Source organism: Mercenaria mercenaria, chromosome 5, assembly GCF_021730395.1.
Source record: "Mercenaria mercenaria strain notata chromosome 5, MADL_Memer_1, whole genome shotgun sequence".
Taxonomy (NCBI): Eukaryota; Metazoa; Mollusca; class Bivalvia; order Venerida; family Veneridae; genus Mercenaria; species Mercenaria mercenaria.
In genome coordinates, this window is record NC_069365.1 from 54,139,402 (window position 1) to 54,165,716 (window position 26,315).

The 26,315-nt window shown below is 35.9% G+C and overlaps 1 protein-coding gene across 7 annotated transcripts in view; it reads left to right on the forward strand.

Moving 5' to 3' along the window:
• Positions 1–26,315, forward strand: part of LOC123557244 (WD repeat-containing protein 19-like) — a 52,063-nt gene that overhangs the window by 20,465 nt on the left and 5,283 nt on the right. For 4 of the 7 annotated variants that reach the window (XM_045348595.2, XM_053543598.1, XM_053543597.1 and 1 more), the window contains 20 exons: positions 4,679–4,690; positions 7,154–7,279; positions 8,571–8,720; positions 11,193–11,340; positions 12,757–12,929; positions 15,002–15,039; positions 15,380–15,477; positions 15,811–15,872; positions 16,724–16,834; positions 17,540–17,778; positions 18,375–18,450; positions 18,949–19,031; positions 19,908–20,048; positions 20,683–20,772; positions 21,430–21,554; positions 22,026–22,135; positions 22,421–22,564; positions 22,906–23,002; positions 24,056–24,180; positions 24,647–24,728. In XM_045348595.2, the coding sequence (XP_045204530.2) occupies positions 4,679–4,690; positions 7,154–7,279; positions 8,571–8,720; positions 11,193–11,340; positions 12,757–12,929; positions 15,002–15,039; positions 15,380–15,477; positions 15,811–15,872; positions 16,724–16,834; positions 17,540–17,778; positions 18,375–18,450; positions 18,949–19,031; positions 19,908–20,048; positions 20,683–20,772; positions 21,430–21,554; positions 22,026–22,135; positions 22,421–22,564; positions 22,906–23,002; positions 24,056–24,180; positions 24,647–24,728 (2,230 nt within the window). The remainder of the gene's footprint in view (positions 1–4,678; positions 4,691–7,153; positions 7,280–8,570; positions 8,721–11,192; positions 11,341–12,756; positions 12,930–15,001; positions 15,040–15,379; positions 15,478–15,810; positions 15,873–16,723; positions 16,835–17,539; positions 17,779–18,374; positions 18,451–18,948; positions 19,032–19,907; positions 20,049–20,682; positions 20,773–21,429; positions 21,555–22,025; positions 22,136–22,420; positions 22,565–22,905; positions 23,003–24,055; positions 24,181–24,646; positions 24,729–26,315) is intronic. The other 3 variants (XM_053543596.1, XM_053543599.1, XM_053543601.1) reach the window with 1 other exon arrangement.

Below are 26,315 nucleotides of genomic sequence, written 5' to 3' on the forward strand. Positions count from 1 at the left end.
TCAAGGATTTTGGCTGAATTATGGCCCTTTTTGACTTAGAAATCTGGGTTAGTATTTCGTACCAGTTCATATTTTGACAAAGTCTTTTGAGATAAAGCTTTGAAACTTTCAGCACCTGTTTACCATCGCCATGTTCAGTTATAGGCAAGAGTACATAACTCCATCAAAGATTTTGGCTGAATTATGGCCCCTTTTGACTTAGAAATCTTGGTTAAGTTTTTCGTACCAGTTCATATTTTTTGTAAAGTGTTTGACATATGGCTTTTAAACTTTTATCACTTGTTTAGTATAATAGTTTCTATCTGTAGGAAAGAGAACATAACTCTGTAAATCTATTTTGGCTGAATTATGGCCCTTTTTGGACTTTGAAATTGGTTCTGTTTTCATACAAGTCCATGTTTTGTCAAAACTATTTGACATATGGCTTTTAAACTTTGAACACTTGTTTATCATTATGATTTCCATCTGTAGGCAAGAGTACATAACTATTTTGGCTGAATTATGGCCCTTTTTGGACTTTGAAATTGGCTCATATATTGCCATTTAGTGCAAGACTTATCGAAATCAAAGTAATACAGGAACATTGTTTGTCTGATCTATTTATTTCTTTTGTCTGAATATCAGTGGAAATATTTTGACCCCATTCTTCAATCAGTTCTTTGAATAGTCGAGCGCGCTGTCATCAGACAGCTCTTGTTTTTCTTCTTCATAAAGCAGCGTAGAACAGTATTTTATCCTAGGGTCACTTAAATACTTTTAAATATGTATGTATGTTTATCTTGTTTAATCTATACGTTTTACATTCATGATTTTTGTTAATGTGGAATGCATTATTTTTTGTATGGGTATTTGTTTGTTAATCCCCCGCCACAAATGGTGGGGGGTTATAGGAATGGTCTCCTTCCATCCTTCCGTAACATTTTGTGTCTGCTCTGTATCTCCTAAACCCCTTGAAGGATTTTCATGAAACTTAGATCAAATGATCACCTCATCAAGACGATGTGCAGAACCCATGAGTCAGCCATGTCAGTTCAAGGTCAAGGTCACAACTCAAGGTCAAAGGTTTGAGCCTTCCATTTTGTGTCCGCTCTGTATCTCCTAAACCCTTTGAAGGATAATCATGAAACTTAGGTCAAATGATCACCTCATTAAGACGATGTGCAGAACCCATGAGTCAGCCATGTCGGTTCAAGATCAAGGTCACAACTCAAGGTCAAAGGTTTGAGCCTTCCATTTCCTGACTGCTCTGTATCTCCTAAACCCCTTGAAGGATAATCATGAAACTTAGGTCAAATTATCACCTCATCAAGATGATGTGCAGAACCCATGAGTCAGCCATGTCGGTTCAAGATCAAGGTTACAACTCAAGGTCAAAGGTTTGAGCCTTCCATTTCGTGTCCGCTCTGTATCTCTTAAACCCCTCGAAGGATAATCATGAAACTTGAATCAAATGATCACCTTATCAAGACGATGTGCAGAACCCATGAGTCAGCCATGTCGGCTCAAGGTCAAGGTCACAACTCAAGGTCAAAGGTTTGAGGCTACCATTTTGTTTCCACTCAGTATCTCTTAAGCCTCTTGAAGGATAATTATGAAACTTGGATTAAATGATCACCTCATCAAGACAATGTGCAGAACTCATGAGTCAGCCATGTTGGCTCAAGGTCAAGGTCACAACTCAAGGTCAAAGGTTTGAGTCTTCCATTTGTGTCCGCTCTGTATCTCGTAAACCCCTTGAAGGATTTTCATCAAACTTGGGTCAAATGATCAGCCTTATCAAGACGATGTGCAGAACTCATGAGTCAGCCATGTCGGCTCAAGGTCAAGGTCACAACTCAAGGTCAAAGGTTTGAGCCTTCCATTTTGTGTCCGCTCTGTATCTCCTAAACCCCTTGAAGGATTTTCATCAAACTTGGGTCAAATGATCACCTCATCAATATGATGTGCAGAATAGATGAGTCAGCCATGCCGGCTCAAGATCAAGGTCACAACTTAGAGTCGAAGGTTTGAGCCTTCCATTTTGTGTTCATTCTGTATCTCCTAAACCCCTTGAAGGATTTACATTAAACTTGGGTCAAATGATCACCTCATCAAGAACTCATGAGTCAGCCATGTCAACTAAAGGTCAAGGTCACAACTCAAGGTCAAAGGTTTGAGCTCTGTATCTCCTAAACCCCTTTTAGGATTTTCATGAAACTTGGGTCAAATGATCACCTCATCTAGACGATGTGCAGAATTCATGGGTCAGCAATGTCAGTTCAAGGTAAAGGTCACAGCTCAAGGTCAAAGGTTTACCCTTTCACTATCCATACCAGTGGCAGGGGATTTAGCTGTATTTCAGACTGCCTTGTATTTTTGCAATTTGTTCTGTAAAGCACTTTTGAACGTGTACATGTGCATGAAAAGAGTGCTGTATAAATGTGGTATGATATTAACACATGACTTATAGGTGAATTTCTTGTACAGTCCGTAGCTTCGAGAGATTGTTACAAGCATAATTGAATATATTGCCAACTTTTTAGCCCACCATCATCAGATGGTGGGCTATTAAAATCACTCTGCGTCCGTGGTCCGTCCGTCCGTCATTCCGTCCGTCCGTCCGTCCGTCTGTCCGTTAACAATTTCTCGTTATCGCATCTCCTCAGAAACTACTGGGGGGATTTTGACCAAACTTTGTCAGAATGATGTATTGGTACCCTAGTTGTGTCCCCCTGAAAATCAGACTGGTTCAACAATTTATGAGTGAGTTATGGCCCTTGGTTTATTTCTATAATTTATATAGATTTATATAGGGAAAAACTTTGAAAACCTTCTTGTCCAAAACCACAGAGCCTAGGGCTTTGATATTTGGTATGAAGCATCATCTAGTGGTCCTCTACCAAGATGATTCAAATTATTTCTCTGGGGTCAAATATGGCCCCGCCCTGGGGGTCACATGGTTTATATAGACTTATATAGGGAAAAACTTTGAATAACCTCATGTCCAAAACCACAGGGCCTAGGGCTTTGATATTTTGTATGTGACATCATCTAGTGGTCTTCAACTAAGATTATTCAAATTATACCCCTAGGGTCAAATATGGCCCCGCCCTGGGGGTCATATGGTTTACATAGACTTACATAGGGAAAAACTTTGAAAATCTTCTTGTCCAAACCACAAAGCCTAGGGCTTTGATACTTGTAATGTAGCATCATCTAGTGGTTCTCTACCAAGTTTGTTCAAATTATCCTCCTAGGGTTAAATATGGCCCCGCCCCGGGGGTCACATGGTTCATATAGACTTATATAGGGAAAAGCTTTTAAAATGTTCTTGTCAGTAACTACAACATTCAAACTTGGACCACATGTATATTTTTGAGTGGCAAGATGAACCTTGACATGAGTTGACCTTGATTTTGACCTAGTGACCTACTTTCACATTTCTGTAGCTACAGCCTTCAAATTTGGACCACTTGCATAATTTTGTGCACTGGAAAAAACTTTGACCTTTATCTTGACCTAGTGACCTACTTTCACATTTTTGAAGGTACAGGCATCAAATTTGGACCATATGCATAGTTTCATGTTTCAAAATGAAATTTGACATTGATTTTGACCTAGTGACCTACTTTCACATTTCTCAAGCTACAGCCTTCAAATTTGGACTACATGCATAGTTTTGTGTACCGAAAAAAACTTTGACCTTGACATTGACCTAGTGACCTACTTTCACATTTTTGAAGGTACAGGCTTCAAATTTGGACCACATGCATAGTTTTTGTATTCTGAAATAAAATTTGACCTTGATTTTGACCTAGTGACCTACTTTTACATTTCTCAAGCTACAGCCTTCAAATTTGGACCACTTGCATAGTTTTGAGTACTGAAATGACCTTTGACCTTTACATTGACCTAGTGACCTACTTTCACATTTTTAAGGTACAGGCTTCAAATTTGGACCACATGCATAGTTTTGTATACCGAAATAAAATTTGACCTTGATTTTGACCTAGTGACCTACTTTTACATTTCTCAAGCTACAGCCTTCAAATTTGGACCACATGCATAGTTTTGTGTACCGAAACAAACTTTGACCTTTACATTGACCTAGTGACCTACTTTCACATTTTTGTAGGTACAGGCTTCAAATTTGGACCACATGCATAGTTTTGTATTCCAAAGTAGAATTTGACCTTGATTTTGACCTAGTGACCTACTTTTACATTTCTCAATCTACAGCCTTCAAATTTGGACCACTTGCATAGTTTTGTGTACCGAAATGAACTTTGACCTTAAGATTGACCTAGTGACCTACTTTCACATTTCTGTAGCTACAGGCTTCAAATTTAGGACCACATGCATAGTTTTGTGTACCGAAACAAACTTTGTCCTTGACATTGACCTAGTGACCTACTTTCACATTTTTGAAGGTACAGGCTTCAAATCTGGACCACATGCATAGATTTGTGTTGTGTACGGAAATGAAATTTAACCTTGAGCTAGTCAGTAAGTCTTGAAATTTGGAACACTCAAAAATGGCACATTGGTGGGCGCCAAGATCACTCTGTGATCTCTTGTTTTCTGTTACAAGAATATGTATATTGAGTTTTATGAAGGGTTGATTTATCATTAAAGCTGTGCCAGAAATGAAAATATTTGCTTGATTTAATACCATATATTATTATAATGGTTTTTACAGCTCCCCGTTAGTGTAAGTTTCAATAGTTTGGGACAGATCAGAATCTGTTCTATAGAGTATAGTTGATGTTAGATAGTTCCCAGTACAGTTTCTTTACAGTTTTTTTCTCTTTCTGTTGTTAAATCTACACCAGTAATAATATGAGCCGTACCATGGGAAAACCAACATAGTGGCTTTGCGACCAGCATGGATCCAGACCAGCCTGCGCATCCGCGCAGTCTGGTCAGGATCCATGCTGTTCGCTTTCAAAGCCTATTACAATTAGAGAAACCGTTAGCGAACAGCATGGATCCTGACCAGACTGCACGGATGCGCAGGCTGGTCTGGATCCATGCAGGTCGCAAAGCCACTATGTTGGTTTTCTCATGGCACGGCTCATATTTAGTACTTGCAGATTGATAAGTTGTAACTTATTTTAATGTTTCATATTTTCATGTGACCTTAATTTCACTAAATTTAGAAACCGTCTTATTACAAAAAAAGTTCAATGTCCATGTGAGAAGTTTTTGTTTTCCTTAACGGTAATGAAAATCTGAGTTTCGTTAAATTTTACGGAAATGATCAAAATACAAAATAATTTAAATTAGCGAGAAATTGACCCCTAGCAAATAGTACTGATTTAAAGCCTCTTAGGCTTTCAGAGTAAGCTGTGTTACCAAAGTTTTTAGATAGGAATTTTAAGTCTTTTAGATTACTAAATTCTGCTTTTGCTACAATTTTTGAGAAATTTACTAAAAGTCATTTCAGCTCTTTCTTTTATTAACTTTTCAGGAGAGTACCACTAAAGTGACTGCCCTGAAAAAAAAAGTTATAGGAAATTGAAATCTTAACTGTCTTTGTTTATGTCAAAATTTCTGACAAATTAGTTTTAAGCTTTGCTTATGTGTTAGAATTCCTCGTTTCAAAGTATCAGAGAGCAGTATCCCTGAGCACATATATTTATGTCATATGAAATGTTGTACCATGTTAGGCTAGTGTGGCTTGTTAAGCTATGTTAAACTTTAGCTTGCTAAATCTCTAAACTGGACTGGTCCATCATTCAATTTGGGCAATACCATTTGTTAATCGAAAATTTACTGACTGAATAGCATGCTGTCTTATCATAGTCTGCTCTGGTCGCAAAGGCAGAATCACTTGCCATCAGCAGGCTAACGGTTAAAGAACACGCGTAGACGAGTGTTCGATCCCCGGGCGGGGCGTATGTTCTCCTTGACGATTTGATAAAAGACATTGTGTCAGACATCATTCGTCCTCCACCTCTGGTAATTCATGTGGGGAAGTTGGCAGTTACTTGTGAAGAACAGGTTTGTACTGGTACAGAATCCAGGAACACTGGTTAGGTTAACTGCCCGCCGCTACATGACTGAAATACTGTTGAAAAATGGCGTTAAACCCAAAACAAACAAACAAACAAATAAAGAACAACCCATTGTTTTTTTTGTTTGTTTTTTTTAAATGATCTGACTGGTTCGTAAATATTTCTGCCAGCAGTACATTTGTTATATAACATTTCTATAATCCCTCCTTAATAATCTGGCTGTTATTTCCTATTTTAAGATTTACACATAATAATGTTATTTCTGAAAAAAAAGAAAAAAGGATCTCTTCGTTTATTACTGGTAATATATATAGATTGATGTACAGTCAAACCTTAAGTAGCTAGCAATATTAACAACTCAATCAGGCTGCTTAAGACAGGTGGCTACAGAAGAAAAGTTGAAATTAGATTGACAAGATTTGATTGCCAGTTAAACAAAGAAGAGTCAAGCTGTGTATATTCTGCGATAAACAACAGTTGATGCACTGACCAGTAAGAGAGCATTGTGACATCAGTCCGGCTTATTATTACTTGGAGAAAAAAAACTCAGCAAAATGTTTACCAAAATATTTCAGTGACCCTGTAAGAAGGAAAACAATCAAGGTGTTCTTGAGGTTTTTTGTCTAATTTACCAAGGTTCGTCGTTCAGATGCTAAGATATTTAACCACTTGTTGTTCAGTTCCTGTGCATCTGAACTCTGAACTGTGACAAATGAGGCAACAAACCACTCGAAGGCCTTGATTATTTGTTTACCAAAAAGTCAGTTTAGGAAGTTAACTGACTGACTACTTAACGTAATTAGTTGTTTAGTACAGGTGGCTTTAAAGGCCAGTTCAGCTGTACTTAAGCGATTGGGTCATTCTTGCCAGCTTGTTTCGGAGGGTTTATACGCAACTGTCAATAATTACCGTGGCTTTATCTTTTTCTTATACTTTAATATTATACTCCTTAACTTTGTAATACTACCATAAGACATATAATTTGTACTAAAATGCGGATACATCTTAGTTATTACAAGAAAGTAATAAAATGTCTTATATTAACCCCATACTAACATATTCATATCAATTTTAGCCCAGTAGTGACAATTTTGATGTGTGTCTGTTGCAACATATTAGTTCTATATTTTCTAATGAAATTGTTATCAAATTTGTAGATTGAAGGGGAGACAACTGGTACAACAGACGAGCGGGAAAGTAAACTGTTCCCGGACAAGGATGTTAACCAGACGCACATTACATGCCATGATATGACACCAGAATTCCTCATCTTTGGAACAGATGTAAGTTTGTATCTGCTTGTGTATGGTTGCAGTAACATCATAAGGCAGAAGAATTTATGTTCCAAAAGAGTTAGAGCTTTTAAACGAATGGAAAAATGCTCATAATTAATCTCAAAGAGAAGCATATCTTTTTTTTCAAAAAAAAAAAGGTATGAATTACATTTTTAAATTAATGCTTAACTTTTTAAAGAGAGATACTATGATGCCATGTCACTGAAGTTAAGTAAACTTAGATTTTTCCTCCTGAAATATCACTTTATACAGTCAAACTTCGTTCACACGAACTCGATGGGACAGGCATCATTTGTTCGAGTTATCGGTACTTCGAGCCATTGAAAAATATTCATTATGTAGGAACTTTGCCAGGACCTGATGATGACTTCAGTGCTAAGGGTGGGGTTCTTATTATCAGAGTTCGAGAGAACGATGTTGAATGTATTATGAAAACTTGAAATTTTTACAAATTTTCAGTTTCAAATTTCATTCTCATTTAAATAGTATCCTCGGGAGCCCATGAGCCGTCCCGTTAATGATTTCCAGCAAAAATGCATTTAAAATCTTTTACACTTTCAGAAAATTTTAATCTTACCTTAATAAATGTTCCTATTCCTTTCAATCCATGCAATATTTTCAGAATAGTTTTCCAAGTTATAAAAAGAAACTAACAGAAAAACAGCACTTGTCAGTTAGATATCGGCCATTTTGGGAATGCCCTTGTGACGTCACACCAAGTTATTAGTCACATCACGTGACTTCAATTGAGGAAATGAAAACAAAGCAGACGTAAATTTTATCCTGAAAAATAATTTTTTATTACAAAGAATCTTTGATGAATCTTTTGAGGATGGGAATAAAAAGTAAGTTTTAGTTGATTCAAAATGAAATTATGCTGATAATTCATGTTTTCACTGCATAATTCATCATCTTCTTCCAAGAAAAATGTTAAAATGAAAGTAAAAAGTTTTTCCACAGATTGTACATGTGCGATGAGAGATCTCGCTAGATAGAAGTCAAAACTAAACATGGTAACGGGTCAAGGGAAGGGACGGCTCAAGGGCTTCCGACGATATACTAAAATATACAGTTGAAACTTGGTATCTTGAACTTGCTTATCTCAATATTCGGTTATCTCAAAAACATTTTCAAGCCCCGTCCTGGAAACACATGCACAAAATACGATTTTTTTATGTCGAATTTCAGTTATCTCAAAGTGAAACCCTCTATCCCTTGTAATTCGAGATACCGAGTTTCAGCTGTACTAAGATATATTTGACTTTTGTTTTTGTACCAGAATGGAGGTCTGTATTACTTCTACATAGAAGACTGGCAGTATGTGAATGAGTTCCGTCACAGTGTAGGTGTGCGCAAGTTGTTTCCCGACCCCAGTGGAACCAGACTGGTCTTCATGGACGACAAGAAAGATGGATATGTTTACAATCCTGTAAGCCTTTTTCAGATTAAACATTTGTATGTTGTGAACACTTTTAGACAGATAAACGAGGCAGTGTAGGCAATTTTTGTGAACTGTAATTCATAATTTTAACATATCCGAAACATATTATGATATTATTTGATATTATTGATACTATTTTCATTGGGTAGTGATTACATTTTACCCGGACTTTATCATAGACTCCTTGTGTAAAATCTCTTCCTTTAAACTCACCAACTGATATTAGTTACGCTTGATAACTTCTTCCTGGATTTCATATCTGATCCAGTACATTCAGCTAGCTTTAAGTCAGTGGTTCTGTACAGTTGCCTGCCACTGCTTGAAATAATTCCTTGAAGAGCACCTGGGGAACTTTTTCCACAGTTTAAAGCTGGAAAGTTGCCGTATGAGCTATTTGTACCCCCCGACAACAAAGTTGTAACTAAGGGGGGCTATACTGGTTTCAGATTGTCTGTCTGTCTGTCCGTCCGTAGACACAATCTTGTGCGCACCATCTCTCCTCATCCCCTTGATACAATTTAATGAAACTTCACACAAGTGATCAGTATCAACAGTAGTTGTGCATGGGGCATGTTAGGTTCTTTCAGAAAAAAAAATTGCAGAGTTACGGGACTTTGTTTTTTGTTACTATACTACATACATAGACACAATCTTGTGTGCAACATCTCTCCTCATCCCCTTGACACAATTTAATGAAACTTCACACAAGTGATCAGTAACAACAGTAGTTGTGCATGGGGTATGTTAGGTTCTTTCAGAAAAAAAAATTGCAGAGTTATGGGACTTTGTTTTTTGTTACTTTACTATATACATAGACACAATCTTGTGCGCTTCATCTCTCCTCATCCCCTTGACACAATTTAATGAAACTTCACACAAGTGATCAGTAACAACAGTAGTTGTGCATGGGGCATGTTAGGTTCTTTCAACACAAAAATTGCAGAGTTATGGGACTTTGTTTCTTGTTAACATACTTTGTACATACAGTCTGCATATGCAATCTTGTGCGCGCCTAATCTTCCGAACCCTTGCACACAATTTAATGAAACTTCACACAAGTGATCAGTACCAACCCTAGTTGTGCATGGTGCATGTTATGTTCTTTTAGATAAATATTCTACTGGTTCAGTGCCTAAATCCGGACTGTGCTTAATAATTCGGACACCTTTAAAAACGCTTTACGATCGTGATTTTTACCGGAATGAAAATGATCGACGCAGCCGAACGCTTTGATGACCATTTGTCAACAACAGTGTGTGAATGTAAGTGTTTTCAGAGAAAATTACCTTCAAATATCCGCATCGCTTAAAGTAAAAATTGTGTGTCGTGGGGGATGACGTCATACAGCGCACGCCAGTTATTTCAGGTGCGGCGAGGTACTAATATAACGAGAAAACAATTCTGCCTGTTGCAGACGACTCTTTTTCTTAGTTGATCAAAACTGACGTAAAAACATATTTTACAATTCTGTACTACCCTCAGCATTTATTTAAGAAATTTAACCGACTTCTGTTACATAATTAATTCAATAGAGAAGAAAATGCCAGCATTTTTGCAGACAAGGGAAGCAATTCATAAGATAAAATCGGCCCGGCGTCATTATAGTTGCGTCAAAAAGTATAACGACAGCAACAGAATCTGCATGTGGGTGAGAAAACTTGTAAACATTAATTTCCGCTAAGATAGATTTTATTGCGTATATTATTGTTATATTTGGCAGTTAAACATTAAATTAGAAACTAGTCCACATGATCACGTGATTAACAGGTAATAAAACTTCAACCAAACGGAGATGTCTGTATACATTTACAGGACTGAATCTGACTGCTTTGTTTCAAACAAAGTCGTGTTCATTGTTATTTTTTGGTGCACAGATTCGTTGCATTTCATACCGAAATAGTGTCCGATTATTTAAGCACTCTGAAAGTCGATTTTGACAGCTTTTACTGGCCCACTTCAGATGACTTTTTCTATGATGAAATCAGCAATATACGACATTCTTGTTTTGCATAGAGATTTATAAAGAACCTAAAATTATACATTTGAAATGTGATGCAAGTGCAGTTTCAGAATGCAAAGTTATCGTCATAAAATCACTAAATGTGTCCGGAATTAGGCACTGCACCAGTACATAGTTATGGACTTTGTTTTTTGTTACTATGCTGTATACATACAGTCTATATACATACAGTCCACTTAATTATGCAGTCTTGTGTGCGTCAAATTGCAATGTACTGTGTCAGTGCATGCGGGGGGTACATTCATCACCTTTAGTGATAGCTCTAGTTTGCATCGTTTAGACTTTAAAACTTATAAAACAAACATTATCCATTTATACACTTACTAAACATGTATGGATAAGTTTTCAGCAATATTTTACTAATGGTCTATGAATGCAAAAAAAAAGATCTATATTTATGGTTGCATTGCAAGTATGAAATATTTCTGTTGTTTCGACAGGTAAATGACTTGCTAGTTGAAGTACCTGACTTTTCACCTTATGTCCGAGGTGTACTGTGGGAAATGTGGGCTCTGGATAGGGGCGTGTTTATTGCCTATGATGAAGAGAAAATCTACACTTACATGTACTCTAGAGAACACGTCATGGGTAAGAAATGTTACAAATTTGTTGTTCCATTCTGATTTTCTTAGAATAAGTTAAGAAAATTATTGCTTTTAAAACTATTAATTTTTGTCATTAATAGTGTAGACATTTTTGACTGGTATTGTGAATTCATATTTATTTGTATGGGAATAATTTTCATGGAGTAAATGGATGCTTTAGTACACAACATTATACCCTATCAAAAAATTAACATTTCAAAACATTTCATCTTCGAAATTTAAAATTCAAGAATTCTTGCCCCAAAAAACGGCCAGTTTTGTTTAAAATGCTTAATTTGATGTGAATGAAATTAAGGTGGTGGACCTGAAATGTCAGTTTGCAAGTTCCATTTGATTGCATAATCTTTATATCCAGAGCTTTGGTATTTATGGCTCTTAAATGAAGCTCAAACAAATCAACCTGGCAAAATTCCTGAGTTGAATATATGAATAATCAAATGGAAAATTCCGATAATCATTGTCATTACAGTTCAACTACATCAAAACAATTTTAGATCAGCCTTGGGGAAAGTAAATTGATGATTATTATTGTGACAACTGGCCCCTGAAATATTTGCCAGCACTCTTGCTTCGTTAGGGAACATGGAGGCGATATTTATGAAATTTTAATCTGCAACCTCCAGGTCTCAATGTCACTGGTTAAGGCTCCCGGGTTATATGCTTGAGTATGGAGAACGGTCTCCAGCATCTCATTTGCTGTTTCTGAACTTGTTTTTAGAAATTGACCAATGGCAAAGTAGTTCTCAGAGACGGGTCTCAAAAGTTTTCTGATATCAAGATCACTCACCACACGGAAAACAGTGTATAAACAATAGGAGTGTTTGTTGTCTGATTGAATGATCAATGTTTAATTCTAACACGACCAGCAAAATTTACCTGTATACACATAGGAGAAAATCAATCAATGGTAATTTTGTGATAACCCATGCACGTACAAAGTAATGAGGTCATCCTCTATGTATAGAATGATCCAGATGCATAGCACGAAGTGTAGTTCATGTCGTAAAAAGTAGTTACCATTTCTTCTAACATTGATGATACTAGTATGTCCTGTTAGAATCGAAATAACAAGTTCCCAAGTGTGATTTTTTGTAGAATAACCCGAGTTTTTGTTCTTATGCGAAACAATATATCACTCCGGCCTAAGGCTTTCATGATATATTCTTATGCATAAGAACTCAAAACACGGGTTGTTCTACAATAAACCATGCATGGGAACTTATTATTTCTTAAATATAGTAATTTTGACTTTCCTCATGACCTCAGTGACTTCTATGTTGTATGTTGTTATTGCTGATGAAGAGATATAAGTCAATACTGGTTAAAAATGTGTTTTCTTGGTAATTTGTAATCAATACAGTAACTTGCATTTGCCTGTCTGAACCTTTCTCTTCCATAGGTACCAGATGTGACTTGGTTGGAACAACCAAACTGCCCTATGGACAGGTACCAATCATGTTACACAATGGGGAGGTAACTCTACAAACTCAGAGCGGAAAACTTGTCACCATAGCTCTAGATACCCACTCTTACCTGTTTATTGACACCATTGAAGGCAAGACTACAAAAGAGGTAAGCTGCTAAATCAATTACATCAAAAAGAGCTAGAAAAGTGAATAAATATATCTTTTGGCCTGTGTTGTTTATGCAAAATTTGTCTTTTTTTGTGGTCATGTTTTATAGAAGGGTCTGTACATGTATATTCCTTACTTGACTGTTGGCTTGCAAAGTTCATTTATTGGACCATATCAATATACAGGGAAGACATCTGGGAGAGTGCTTTTTATGTTAAAAAAAACTTTGTATTAACAACCTCTTGAGAGGAATTATACATGTTTTGTAATTGTAAAGTGTAAACAGTTTACAGTGTAAACTCCATACAACATAGTAGTTAGTTTATTTGTTATTTTCATTTCTATTGTGGGGTGGTTTTAATGGTGTTTTTTTGTCTTAATTTTTCCTTCAGTTTCTTCTTATTTATAAATATATTGTTTCAATAAGCTAGTCCATTGATGGCTAGCAGATAACTTAAATGTGATAGAACACTTATTTCAGCAAAAGGAAGAAAACAAATTTTGCAGAGAGGCTTAGATTTTTTGTACAGTTCAGTTGTGTTTTTCAATTTTTTCAACTTTGTAGTTTTCTTTTCTTACAGGAAAAGCATATGGTACTTGATATTTTCACATCACCTGTTTGTGTATCTTTCTGTCTTTATTTTACTCACTGGAGCATTAAGGCATACAGAATTGTATGGTAATATTTTGTGGAGTGCAAGGTAGCAGAATTAAACTTTGAAGACAAATTGCCATTTTATAAGCATGTGCATTTTCTATTACTTCATCTGATATCGAAAGAGTCAGATATAGAAAAGTCTGGGCCTTTTTTTTTCCCTTGGGAAAAGGCCCTGGTGCCCAGTTTTGGGAAATATCAGCATGATCTTTGTGTAATTGAGAATTTTTAATGAAATTGTTGTATTTCACAAGAAATTGTTTTGTTGGAGCACAAAATCTTGCTATTCAAATGTTTAAGTTGATATAGGGAGAGTCTGAACAGAAATAATTATGTAAAAGAAATGAAGTAAAATTTTAAAATTTGGAATTGTATTTGCCAGAGTTTGGAAATAGTGCGCCAAGTATTGATTGGAAAGTCACAGAATTTCAGTGGCTTTTAAAGAAGGAAAAGAATCTGAAACTTTTTAGTTGCAAGATTTGCAACTGCATTTTAATTTGGCCATTATTTAGAATAAGCCGGTCTGTTTGAAATGGTACAATTTCGTAAAACTAAAGTTCTTCAGACAGGCATTATGGGAAAAGTGACAAGAGGACTCTAAGACTGATTATCAAATGATACTCTCTGCGCCTCTGTCTTGATTCTAGTGAGCAAGTTCCATCTAGACTAAATCAAAGTTTTCACAAGGGATAAGTTTTGACTATTTTGCGATTTTCATTTCTTGAAAAAAAGTCTGCTTGTAAACTCAGATTTTATTTACTTTATCTACTTTTATATGAAAAAATTTAGAGATTATTGGAGATAAATCTTTCATTTTCAAAATTTTGATCACCAAAAAATCTGATATTATGTGTGTTTCTGTCATTCTTCTTTCCGTGTTATCTTATAACTCTTACTTTTTGATTTGGTAGTTGGTCTGTGTGTATGTAGGGAATGGGTCTGTTTTAATAGTAAGTCTCCACAGTATAGGGAATGGTAGTGTGTTGGTCGGTCAGTCACCATCAGTATTCACCATTTCATGTTATACTGTGAAATCATTTATACTTGATGTGGACTGAACTTTCTGCATTTGTGCTTTAGTCAATCTACACATTTAATTACCGGTAAATTTCCATTCATTTGTTCTTCAAAATTTGAAATCTAAGAATTCATATCCCATCAAAATAATGGTTACTTACAAAACTACAAAATTTCATGCCCACAAACTTAAATGATTTCACAGTATATTACTGATTTACATTATCATTGGTGTCTGATTTTACATTAATTTCATTTTCTGTTGTGCGTTAGTCTTAATTTGATAAATGTTCGATTGCATTGAGTTTTTGTTTAAAGTTTTTAAACAATTCAATATTTTTTCGTCTTGAAAAAAAGGTTACAAATGTAATTCTAACTATGATAATTTAATATTTCAGCTCAGTTCCTGCCTGGACCAATGCATTGCTTTGAAGAGGTAGGTGTAGTAATTAATGAACAGTCAAACGTTGACAGGTGGGGTCTCAGTACAGGCAAATCTGGGCCATTTATAAACCTTATTACCAGGCCATCAGTCAGAGGTGGTCTTTAGCACATGTTTGATGCACAAATGTATCCCACTTGGCTGGATCAGCTCAGGGGTCACAGATGCAGTTATCCTGTTTGACTGTTTGTAACATTTGCTGTCAACTTTTGTTTCTTGAAGGGTAAATTGTCAGTATGCTGGTAATTGCAAGAATTCAAATACTTCAGTAAAATCATTAATATATGATGTAATTTGCTTCTTTGATATCAAAATGTTGCCATTTCTGTTATAGGTGGAAAGACGGTTGGATTTTTTGCCAGCAACTAAATGCAAAGGAGTACTGGCTGAAACTGGGATATGCTTCATTTAAATGCCTTGATATTGACTTTGGTATGTATGATTATTTCACTTTGTGATACAGTTTGCCCATTTGTTTATCAAGCAAAGCTTCAGCAGAATAAATTATATTTCTTCCATGTATATGGATGGAATAAAATAAAGATTTGAAAACTTTTTTATTCAAATACTGAATTAAATGCAAAAAAAAAAAAAGAAAAGAAGAAAACTTGTTACACTAGCACAGCGAGTATGTTATGGCACTTTGAAACATTCTCAGTTGCTTTTAAGTCTAATTAACTTGATCCTTTTGACTTGATGATAAGCCAGCATTGTGTAAAAACTGTGGGTGTGAAATAATTGTATACTACATTTACTATATTCCAGCTATCCGGGTGTTCAGGGAACAGGGAGATGTTGGCATGGTTGCCTCTCTGATGCAGATACGGGTAAGGTCAATTTTTTGCCTTGATACAGAATTATATGTTATTTTTATGAAAGAAAATTTTCGTCATAATTTCTCGAAAGACATTTTTGCTTCAGGGTATGTAAAGCTGTTTATCATTAATTAAGATAATTCCAAGATTAGCCTTCATTCAGAATAATACTTTATTGTGACATGTCTTACTACTGTAACAGTGATTTTTTTTTTAAAATAACTAACTTTTTATCATATGAAGTACAAGTCTATTTGCACTTGAAATAATTTGAATTTTCTTTACTACAAGTGTAAATTCTGTGAATTTTTATTAAACGAAAGTATTTTTAGCGAGATTTACATTTTTGTCCAAACATAATTAACTGGATTTTTTCTTAAAGGGAGATAATCAACTAGATAGTCCCATTATTTAAAAGGAGATTCATGAAGTTTTTCAATAAAAAGAAACCATGCTGTTGAACCATTGTAGATTTTAATCAAAGAAATAAAGCCTGTTCATGTTATCAAACATAACTTTGCAATAAAATCTATCATTCAGTAACTTAAATCATCAGAAAGTCAGTAAGTGATCTGTAGCCTATTTAAGACTTTGGTAACCATGTTCACTCACTTAGTGATCTACTTAATGGATTCACTTTATACCAACTGGATAACATGACATACTAAACCAGTCGATCAAAACATTTAAAATCTCGGGTTGCAGATAGGATGTTTAGGCTAGATAAACTTAGAAATAAGCAGGTGTTATTCTTTGATATATGCTATCCTGCCCTGTATATATCATGTTGTCAAATCAGACACATGATGCACAAGGTCAACAAAGTAAGAATGTACATTTGATTTATGTCATGAATATTTCAGCACATGGAAGATAGGAACCAGCTGTCTGGATACCTTGCTATGTATCTAGGAGAATTTAACCTGGCTCAAGATTTGTTCCTGGCTTCTGGCAAACCGCTGGCTGCTTTAGAGGTAAGCTGATACTGGCTCAGTTTAAAGGCATTCAGACTATTAAATGTGATAGTTTGGACCATGTTATATACATGAAGAGAGTGCTGTAAACTGTCATTTCATGAGCTTAAAATTTTGTGGTTTTAGCCCAAATGGCTATTTGTGAAGATATTAGTTCTTGGATTTTGAATTTTGAACATAAAATAAATGGGAATTTTAGTTCCTCATTGGGATTAAATTTCATGGATGAACCATGCAGTCCACAAAAATTAGTTCCCCACAAAAATTAATGATTTCACAGTAAGTGATAATAGTAATAATAAGTTACATTGTTTCATGATGAATTGGACAAAGACTTTAATTTGCTCTTTATGTACCACACAGGTGTCATGTTATGAGGTTGTCAGCTACTTTCGTAACAGTTACTTTCATACAAGTTGATGCTGATTGAAATCTTGGGAATATTGTAATGTTAACTGACTATCCTGAAAATCAGAATGCTTCAAAAGACACTGATCCTTCATTGCTGAGTGGTTAGTGTCCTGAATTTGATTCACTTGCCCCACATATCTATGGTTTTCATCTCTGCTGGAGTTGTGTTAGAAAGCCATACAGTTGACTTCTGAAGGCCGAGGTGTCATATGACCTGATTTGTGTCATTTTGACTTAAAACCCCCACAAAACAAATGAATTAAGGATAATAAACATACAAACCTTTACATTTAGATGAGAAGAGATCTCCTGCATTGGGACAGTGCCCTCCAATTGGCAAAGGCTCTAGCCCCAGAACAGATCCCGTATATCAGTAAGGAGTATGCCCAGCAGCTTGAGTTTACAGGAGACTATATGACGGCACTGGCTCACTATGAGAAGGGAATCACCAGACAGGAAGTAGACAAGGACCATGATGAGGTGTGTGCTGCTGGAGTAGCCAGGATGTCCATTAGGATGGGAGATATTAGAAGGTATGTCCAGTTTTCATTTGTCATCATTTCATCTTGAATTAGCATTACAAAATTACCAAAAGTGGTAGTGGTTGCACATTTGAAATTGTTTAGAAGTCTCATGCAAAGTTGAAAATGTTGATTAAATTTTGAGCATGGAATGTCTGTTGTTTCCGTTACATTGTCAACCAGTTTGAGCAAAATTAACAACTGTGTGTTTCAGCAGATACTGTGCTCAGTGAAATAAATATTTATAGTTATATTCATTCAGACTTCAGTTTAAAGTATTTTTAAAATATTTCTGATGACTGAGCATTAGCTGACAAACATTTAGTTCATTTCAGAAATGAACTGAGTGTATATGAATCTGAATGTAGCCCTGTCTCTGTTGAAAGAGCTTGTTCGCTCAGATAACTTCATTTTATCTGACTTGAAGTAACAGTAAGACAGCTTCAGTTCTTTTTTTTTTTTTTTTTTTTTTTGGATTTAACGTCGCACCGACACATGATAGGTCATATGGCGACTTTAGCTTCAGTTCTTTCTTTCCCAAGCACAAAATTTTCAGAATTTTGTGGTCACTTGGGTTACACAACATTATCTGAATTTTATGTTTACAGGGGTGTAGGTATGGCTAGCAAAATGCCCAGTAGAGTGTTGAAGAAGGAGTGTGCCAGCATTCTAGAAAGTATGAAGGTAATGTACACTAATTTTCTACACATGCTAGAAAAATGGAACTCTTGACTTCAAAATTGAGATTTTTACAATGTTAATACAGTCAAACTTTGTTCGCTCGAAATTGGATAATTCATGCACCACCCTTCACTCAAACACATCGTCAGGTCCCAGCAAAATATCTATATAATGTATATTGTTTGATGGCTCAAACTACCGACTCGAATAAATTTTGATTGTCCCGTTGAGTTTGAGCAAACAAAATTTGACAGTAGTTACATCTTGTGATGTAAACTTACATTCAGCTCAAGAGATAAGCATTTTATCAACACCTCTGTTAGATGTCATGCATTTAAGAAAAATTTAAAAGTTGTAGAATTAAGAAATTCAGAAGTTTTATAATTCAGAAGAGGATATACCAGTAGGAGACCTATTGTAGTGCAGGTATATGTTTTACAATCTTAAACAAAAACATGAATTGAATATCATTATCCATGAATGAAATATGTATGTTTACAGCAATGGCAAGAGGCAGCCCTGCTGTATGAACAAGGAGGATTTTATGACAAGGCTGCTTCAGTGTATATACGAAGCAAAAATTGGTACGTTTATGTTTTATCAGTCTTAACCACTTTTAGCTATAACAAATCAAAGAGGATACCATTTTATGACGAAAAATCCCTATTGCCTGTGGCGGGATTTGAACCCAGGTCGCTCAGATGCTAATCCAATGCTCTAATCACTGAGGCAAGACAAAACTCCTGCTTTTTATATGCCCAAAGGTACGTTTTATGTTACGACGCCATCTGTCCGTCCGTTAGCAATTTCGTGTCCGCATCTGTAACTCTTGTGCTCCTTGAAGGATTTCAAAGAAACTTGACACAAATGTTCACCACATCGAGACGACGTGCAGAGTGCATGTTTTGGATTCTTTGCTTCAAGGTCAAGGTCAAAGGTCATATGACTGCTTCGTGTCTGCTTTTTAACTCTTCAACTGCCTGAAGGATTTTAAAGAAACTTGGCAAAAATGTTCACCACATCAAGACGCATGTTTAGGATGGCTAGCTTCAAGGTCAAGGTCACACTTAGGGGTCAAAGTTCATACGCTTCGGGCGTATATTGCTCTACATTGCTGTGCTCTTGTTGTGTTATTTTCTGATAAAATGAGAATTGAAAACATTATTTACAACAAAATCTAGCATAAGGGAAATATTTTTCCTGATGAAAAAAACTAGTGTGAAATCATTAACATTTGCAGTGAACTAATTTTCATGGATTCATGATTGTCAATCCTCAGAACTGAATCCCAAAGATAAGAAATTGAAACCCACAAATTTGTATCCCCACAAAATAACTGTTTTGGTAAACACCACAAAATTTCTTCCCCACGAAATTAAATGATTCCACAGAACTTTAAAAAGATAAGTGAGAAATCATAATTTAAGGTAGGTTCTTATTATACATTGTTTATATTTCAGGACAAAGGTTGGTGAGTTACTTCACCATATCACATCTCCAAAGATCCACATACAGTATGCGAAGGCGAAGGAGGCTGATGGAAGATACAAAGAGGCGGCCGAGGCATACAAGCAAGCTAAAGACTGGGACAATGTCATCAGGTAATATGCATATACCAACAGGAAAAATAATTAGTGCAGAAGTAATAAGTGGAATGCAATAAAGCTTTTAGGCTTTACATTTAGGATAGAGACTATGAAGTGAAATCATCAGCATTAAGAAACTGGAATGAAGTGCACAACTGACTTCATTTCATAGCCTCTCTTCGACAAGTGTTTTCTCAACTTTCCTGTGCAACTGTAAATAAATCAGCAGCTTTATAGTACTCTTACCTGATGGAGATGCTAATATACTACTATATATGAATAGCTATTGGAAAATTTTGAAAATTTCTGGCATGTGATTGTTGAAAAAGAAGGGTTAACGCTAATCCATCTGAAATTTTACTGCAAGTGTGAAGTGTGAATGGTCAGTTTTGAGCCCATTTGTTTTAAACCATTTTTCGCAGCAGAAATTTAAAGCTTATTTGAATTTCTTTAAAATGTGTGGATCTGATAGAAAATATCTGCTATGAATATTTTGTTTGATAATTGCCACTGGTCCATTAAACATGGCAGTTTCAAGAAAATATTGTTAAGTTTGTAAAAATGGCTCACATATTGAAATGTGTCTGCAAAACAATAAGTTCAGGAAGGTATGCATAAATTGTGATTATTTTGGTCCTCTATATTTCAGGATAAATCTAGAGTTCCTACAAAACCCTGAAGAGGCTGTAAAAATTGTGAGGGAGGTGCAGTCTGTTGAAGGAGCAAAAATGGTTGCTAGGTAAGCTATTATAATATAAAAATAATTTCAGACTTAAATTATCAGGGTTCTCGCGAGTGGGCGCTCTAGAACTTCAAACTTTGCTCAAATTTAACCTCAAAGCGAAATGCAAGTCGCCCGATTTTCTTTGATTTCCGCACTCGCTAATTACTGCTACCCGGACTGTTGACAATTTGCATGGTGTCATAACGAGTGTCGAATACACAAACAGATTAGCATTGTTCCTGATTTAGATAAAAAAAAATAGTTGGCTTAGTAAGCGATAGATTTATAGAAGTTCTGGTTAGAAAATAGGCACACAGAATCAGCTGGTGGTGACGGATCCAATTAGAAACTTAGAAAAATTAAGAGCCGAATTTTGCAAGTACTTCCCATAGGCATGTGTTGCAAAATAGAATTACAGAATCTTTCCAAGGGATGGATTAGACACTAAGGTCCCTATGGGTTTAAACAAATCCCAATAAGGCAAGTGAAAAGGTTTTTGAATTAGTGTCTTGGGAAATAATCAAATTTCCTCATAATCAAAACTTTGTGGTTTCGATGAACATTGTAATTCTTTAAGTCAGGATGTTGTAGATTTCACATTTAATGATGGGAATAATGTTACAGTGTGGTGAAATGTAAATTATCTACTTGTATGTATATGTTTGTTTTCAGGTTTTTCCAGAAGCTGAATGACTATGGTTCAGCAATACAGTTCCTGGTGATGTCTAAATGTAATGATGAAGCTTTCCAGCTGGCACAACAACATAACCAGATGGAAATATATGCCGATATTATAGGTAATAGATCATACACAAACAGCTGATTGTATTACAGCTGTATGGTTTTTACGGTAGGACTCTTTAAATGGTTAAGGCAACTGACTTCGAATCACTTGCTCCTCTATTATTCCTAAACCTTGCTTGTACTCTTTATTGAGGAAGCCATCCAGTTGGCTTGCAGAAGGTTGCTGGTCCTACCCAGTTTTACACCTGTGCATGAAAAAATGGTCGAAGGAGCACCTGGGGTCTTCCCATTCCTTGAAAGCTGAAAATGTTGAACATAACAGAAACAAAAATGAAAAACTGTTGCATGTAAATTGTCTTCATTGCTGATTAAAGAAAATGAATTGGTTATCATTTAACATTGTAGAAAATACACCGGTAAGTGTCATCAGAAACAGAAATGCAGTATTTTCAGACATATATTTACAGAGATATTTAATTAGTCCTTAACAAAAATGAACATGGGTTTCATTCTGTTGATTGTAGGTCCTGATGCTACACCAGAAGACTACCAGAGTATAGCATTATTCTTTGAAAATGAGAAGAACCACTTCCTATCTGGAAAATTCTTCTTGTTGAGTGGACAGTATAACAGGGTAAGTGAAGGGAGATAACTAACAAAAATAGAGCATGATAAAATTGGATGTTTCCTATTTCACATATTAATTAGTATTGAAGAATAAAGATTAAGCAGATTTTTTACATGAAGAAGCTATATCAAAACAAAGTATGAGTAAAATCTTTCAAAAGTACTGTTAATAAAATTCATCATTCAGATGCCAAGTATTTTAGACCTAGAGTATTATTTTTCCTAGAAAAAGACGTGAGATCAATTGAATGAGACTAAACTAAGTTAGTATGAACTAAATCAATACTTTCAGGCTATGAAACATTTCCTTCGATGTGATGGTGAGAACAGTCAGGCTATAGAGCTTGCTATCGAGACCGTTGGACGTGCTAACGATGATCAGCTGACACACGAGCTTGTCAACTTCCTTATGGGAGATACTGATGGTGTTCCTAAAGTATGTCGTAGTTTTATATTTTCCTAAATTGTGTTTTAATTTCAAGAGTTGATCATGAAACTATAAAATGTCATCCCTCTAATTACTTGCACATAGCAATTTTTTTATGACATCATCCATTTCTGTTGCTCATAAGTTGAAATATTTTGCTAACTCGAGATACTAATTTTCGGATTTAGCATAGTTTCTTATGCTGACAAAACTAAAAGGAATAACTGCCTCCTTTTGCTGATGTTAAAAAACGTACAGATTTGTGGTATACTTTGTAGATTGCAACTTTAAAAGATTGATCAAATGGATGTAGATTACTATATCTAAAGTGATCAATGATATTTTGACAGGATGCGAAGTACCTGTTCCGTCTGTATATGGCACTGAAGCAGTGGAGGGAGGCTGGTAGGACAGCAATCATCATAGCTCGAGAGGAACAAAGTGCAGGTAACAATATACCATTGTCCACTGTCTGTCCATGAGTGTAAATATTTGTGTCCAGCCTATAACTCAAAGGTCAAGGTCACACTTAAGGGCAAAGATTTAAGGTCCTTTTTCTTCTTCGCTCAATAATTTTTTATGCATGCAAGGATATTCAAATAGCTTGGCACAAGTATTTACCGTAACAAGACTACTTTTCAAATTAAAGATTCATACCCAGCCTTTTAGGTCAAGGTCAAACATAGAGGAAACAAAAAAAACAAACATCTTTTTTATGTCTGAACTATATCTTGAATGTATGGATATTTAAGTAAGTAGACACAAACATTCACCCTATCTAGACATGAGGTGTGTTGTGTGCTAGACCTAGTCCCCTTACTGAAAGGTCAAGGTCACCCTTAGAGGTAAAAGACTTTATGTATTAAAGGATGAATATTCATATAACTTGGCACAAATATTCACTATTACTAGACAATGAGTCCATAGAAGACCTAGACCACTAGCTTAAAGGTCAAGGTCACACTTAAGAGGTCAAAAATTTTACTGAGTTTTTCTTGTGCAGTCTATAACATTTGTATTTTTATATTCAAAAAGTTATCAGAAATCACCATTATAAAACTATATGACATAGTGTCAAGTCATGACTTCACTGCTAAATCAGTGGTCAAGATCACATTTCAAGGTGAAAGATTTTAAATCATTTTTCTTATCTATGAAGTTATATTTATGGAAGGATGTTCAGATAATATGGTATAAACTTTCACCATAACAACAGGAACAAGAGGATGTAGTATTAAATCATTTAAAGGTTCAGTCTCTCCATATCTTGGTTTTAAATTTTGATGAAACTTTACATATATTAGGCATTATGAGAAGGTGCGTGCTGTTCAAGAATCAGGTATGTATGGTCAGTATCACAGGCAAGGACCCTGCCTCTACCCCTAACCCAGAGAAATTGGCACTCTACTTTTGGAGTAGTCATCACTTACCATTATAGTGACATCTCTCTTTTCATACAAACTGTTAGAATTTATTTTGGAATCTTTTTTATGTTTGCAGGAAATTACAGGAATGCTCACGACGTGTTGTTCAGTATGTACCAGGAGTTAAAACAACAGAAAATCAAGATTCCTACAGAAATGGCTAACAACCTAATGATTCTACATAGTTACATCCTCGTCAAGGTAACTGTCATGAGTAGATTGCTCTACTTTTAGCAAATGATATAGGGGGATATGGGTGTTACAGTATAAGGTGGAAGTTTCTGTTAAGTGATTAGATGTATTTCTTTGTTTAATTGTTACTTGCGAGAGGTTCAAAACATTTTCCCAAGAGCAACAACCTCTCTACAACAAACATAAACAAAAATGTAGAATCTCAAGTAAATACATATGAGCTGTGCCATGAGAAAACCAACATAGTGGGTTTGCGACCAGCATGGATCCAGACCAGCCTGCGCCTCCGCGCAGTCTGGTCAGGATCCATGCTGTTCGCTATTAGTTTCTCTAATTCCATTAGGCTTTGAAAGCGAACAGCATGGATCCTGACCAGACTGCGCGGAGGCGCAGGCTGGTCTGGATCCATGCTGGTCGCAAAGCCACTATGTTGGTTTTCCCATGGCACGGCTCATATTACAATGTCTCATTTCAGATTCATGTTAAAAGAGGAGACCATTTAAAGGGAGCTAGAATGCTGATCAGAGTAGCAAATAATATCAGTAAATTTCCATCACGTAAGTTACATTTAGTTGCTTAAAACAAGATCAGGGAAGAGAGCAGTATCGGTAAATTTCCATTACGTAAAGTGAAATTAGTTACTTAGAACAGTAGCAGCAAATACTAATCACATAAGTTACAGTAGTTATTTAGAACCAGAATGGGGTTGCAAACAATATCAGTATATTTCCATCACACAACTTACGTTAGTTACTTAGAACAAGGTCACGGTAGCAAACAGTAGCAGTAAATTTCCTTCACATAAATTACAATAGTTATTTTGTCTCCACCCCCCCGCCCCCCTCACTAGGGGGAGATATATTGTTTTTGCCCTGTCAGTCCATCCATCCTTCACACTTCATTTCCGATCAATAACTTGAGAACCATTTGACCTAGAACCTTCAGACTTCATAGGGTGGTAGGGCTTAGAGTAGATGACCTCTCACTCAAAGGTCAAGGTCACAGGGGATGAACATGGAAAATGGTTTCTGATCAATAACTTGAGAACCACTTCACCAGAAATGAAATGTTGAAACTTCATAGGATTATTGGAAATGCAGAGTAGATGGCCGCTATTGATTTTGGGGTCACTCGATCAAAGGTCAGGGTCACAAGGGCCAGAACATGGAGTAACTGGAGAACCATTTGACTCAGAACCTTCAAACTTGTTATGGTGATAGGGCTTTCAAAATAGATGACCCCTTTTGTTTTTGGGGTCACTCGATCAGAGGTCAAAGTCACAGGTGCCCGGGCATGGAAGACTGTTATGGAGCAATAACTTGAGAACCGCTTGACCCAGAATGTTGAAACTTCATAGGATGATTGGACATGCAGAGTAGATGACCCATATTGATCTTGGGGCCGTTCTTTCAGAGGTCAAGATCACAGGGGCCAGAACATGGAAAACCGTTTCCGGTTCTGAACTTGAACATCATGGGATGATTGGACATGTAGAATAGATGATCCCTATTACATTTCAGTCACCAAACCAACCATCGGTGTCTCTTTAACTTTGGCTCCTGTCCCCAATTGCCTATTACTACTATGCTTTTGGGGAGACCTGTGCTTTTCTACAAAACCATCTTCTAGTTTAGAACCAGATCAGGGTAGCTAATAATATCAGTAAATTTCTATCACTATAGTTATATTGGTTACTTAGAACAAGGTCAGGGTAGTGATCAACATCAGTAAATTTCTGTCACGTAAGTTATACAAGTTACGTAGAACAACATCAGTAAATTGCCCATTACATAAGTTTCAATAGGTACTTAAACAAGAGCTGTCCGTAAGACAGCCAAGCTTGACTATTCGAAATATTGTCCCAGAAGCAGGAAAAAAATACCCAAAATGTTAAATATCAAAAGAGTTTTAAGTTCAAAAGGGGACATAATTTGACCAAAATGCATATCAGAGTTATGAGACTTGCTGCTATCAACTAGTTTTTATAACCCTGAGACACAATGTGGAGTTTCTATTTAATATCTGAATTAGTTTTGAAGATAGTAACTTGCATGTAAAACTTTAACAGAATTTTCTAAGTCCAAAAGGGGGGCTTAATTTGCTTAAAATACATGTCAGGTTATGGGACTTGACCAGTGAGGTTG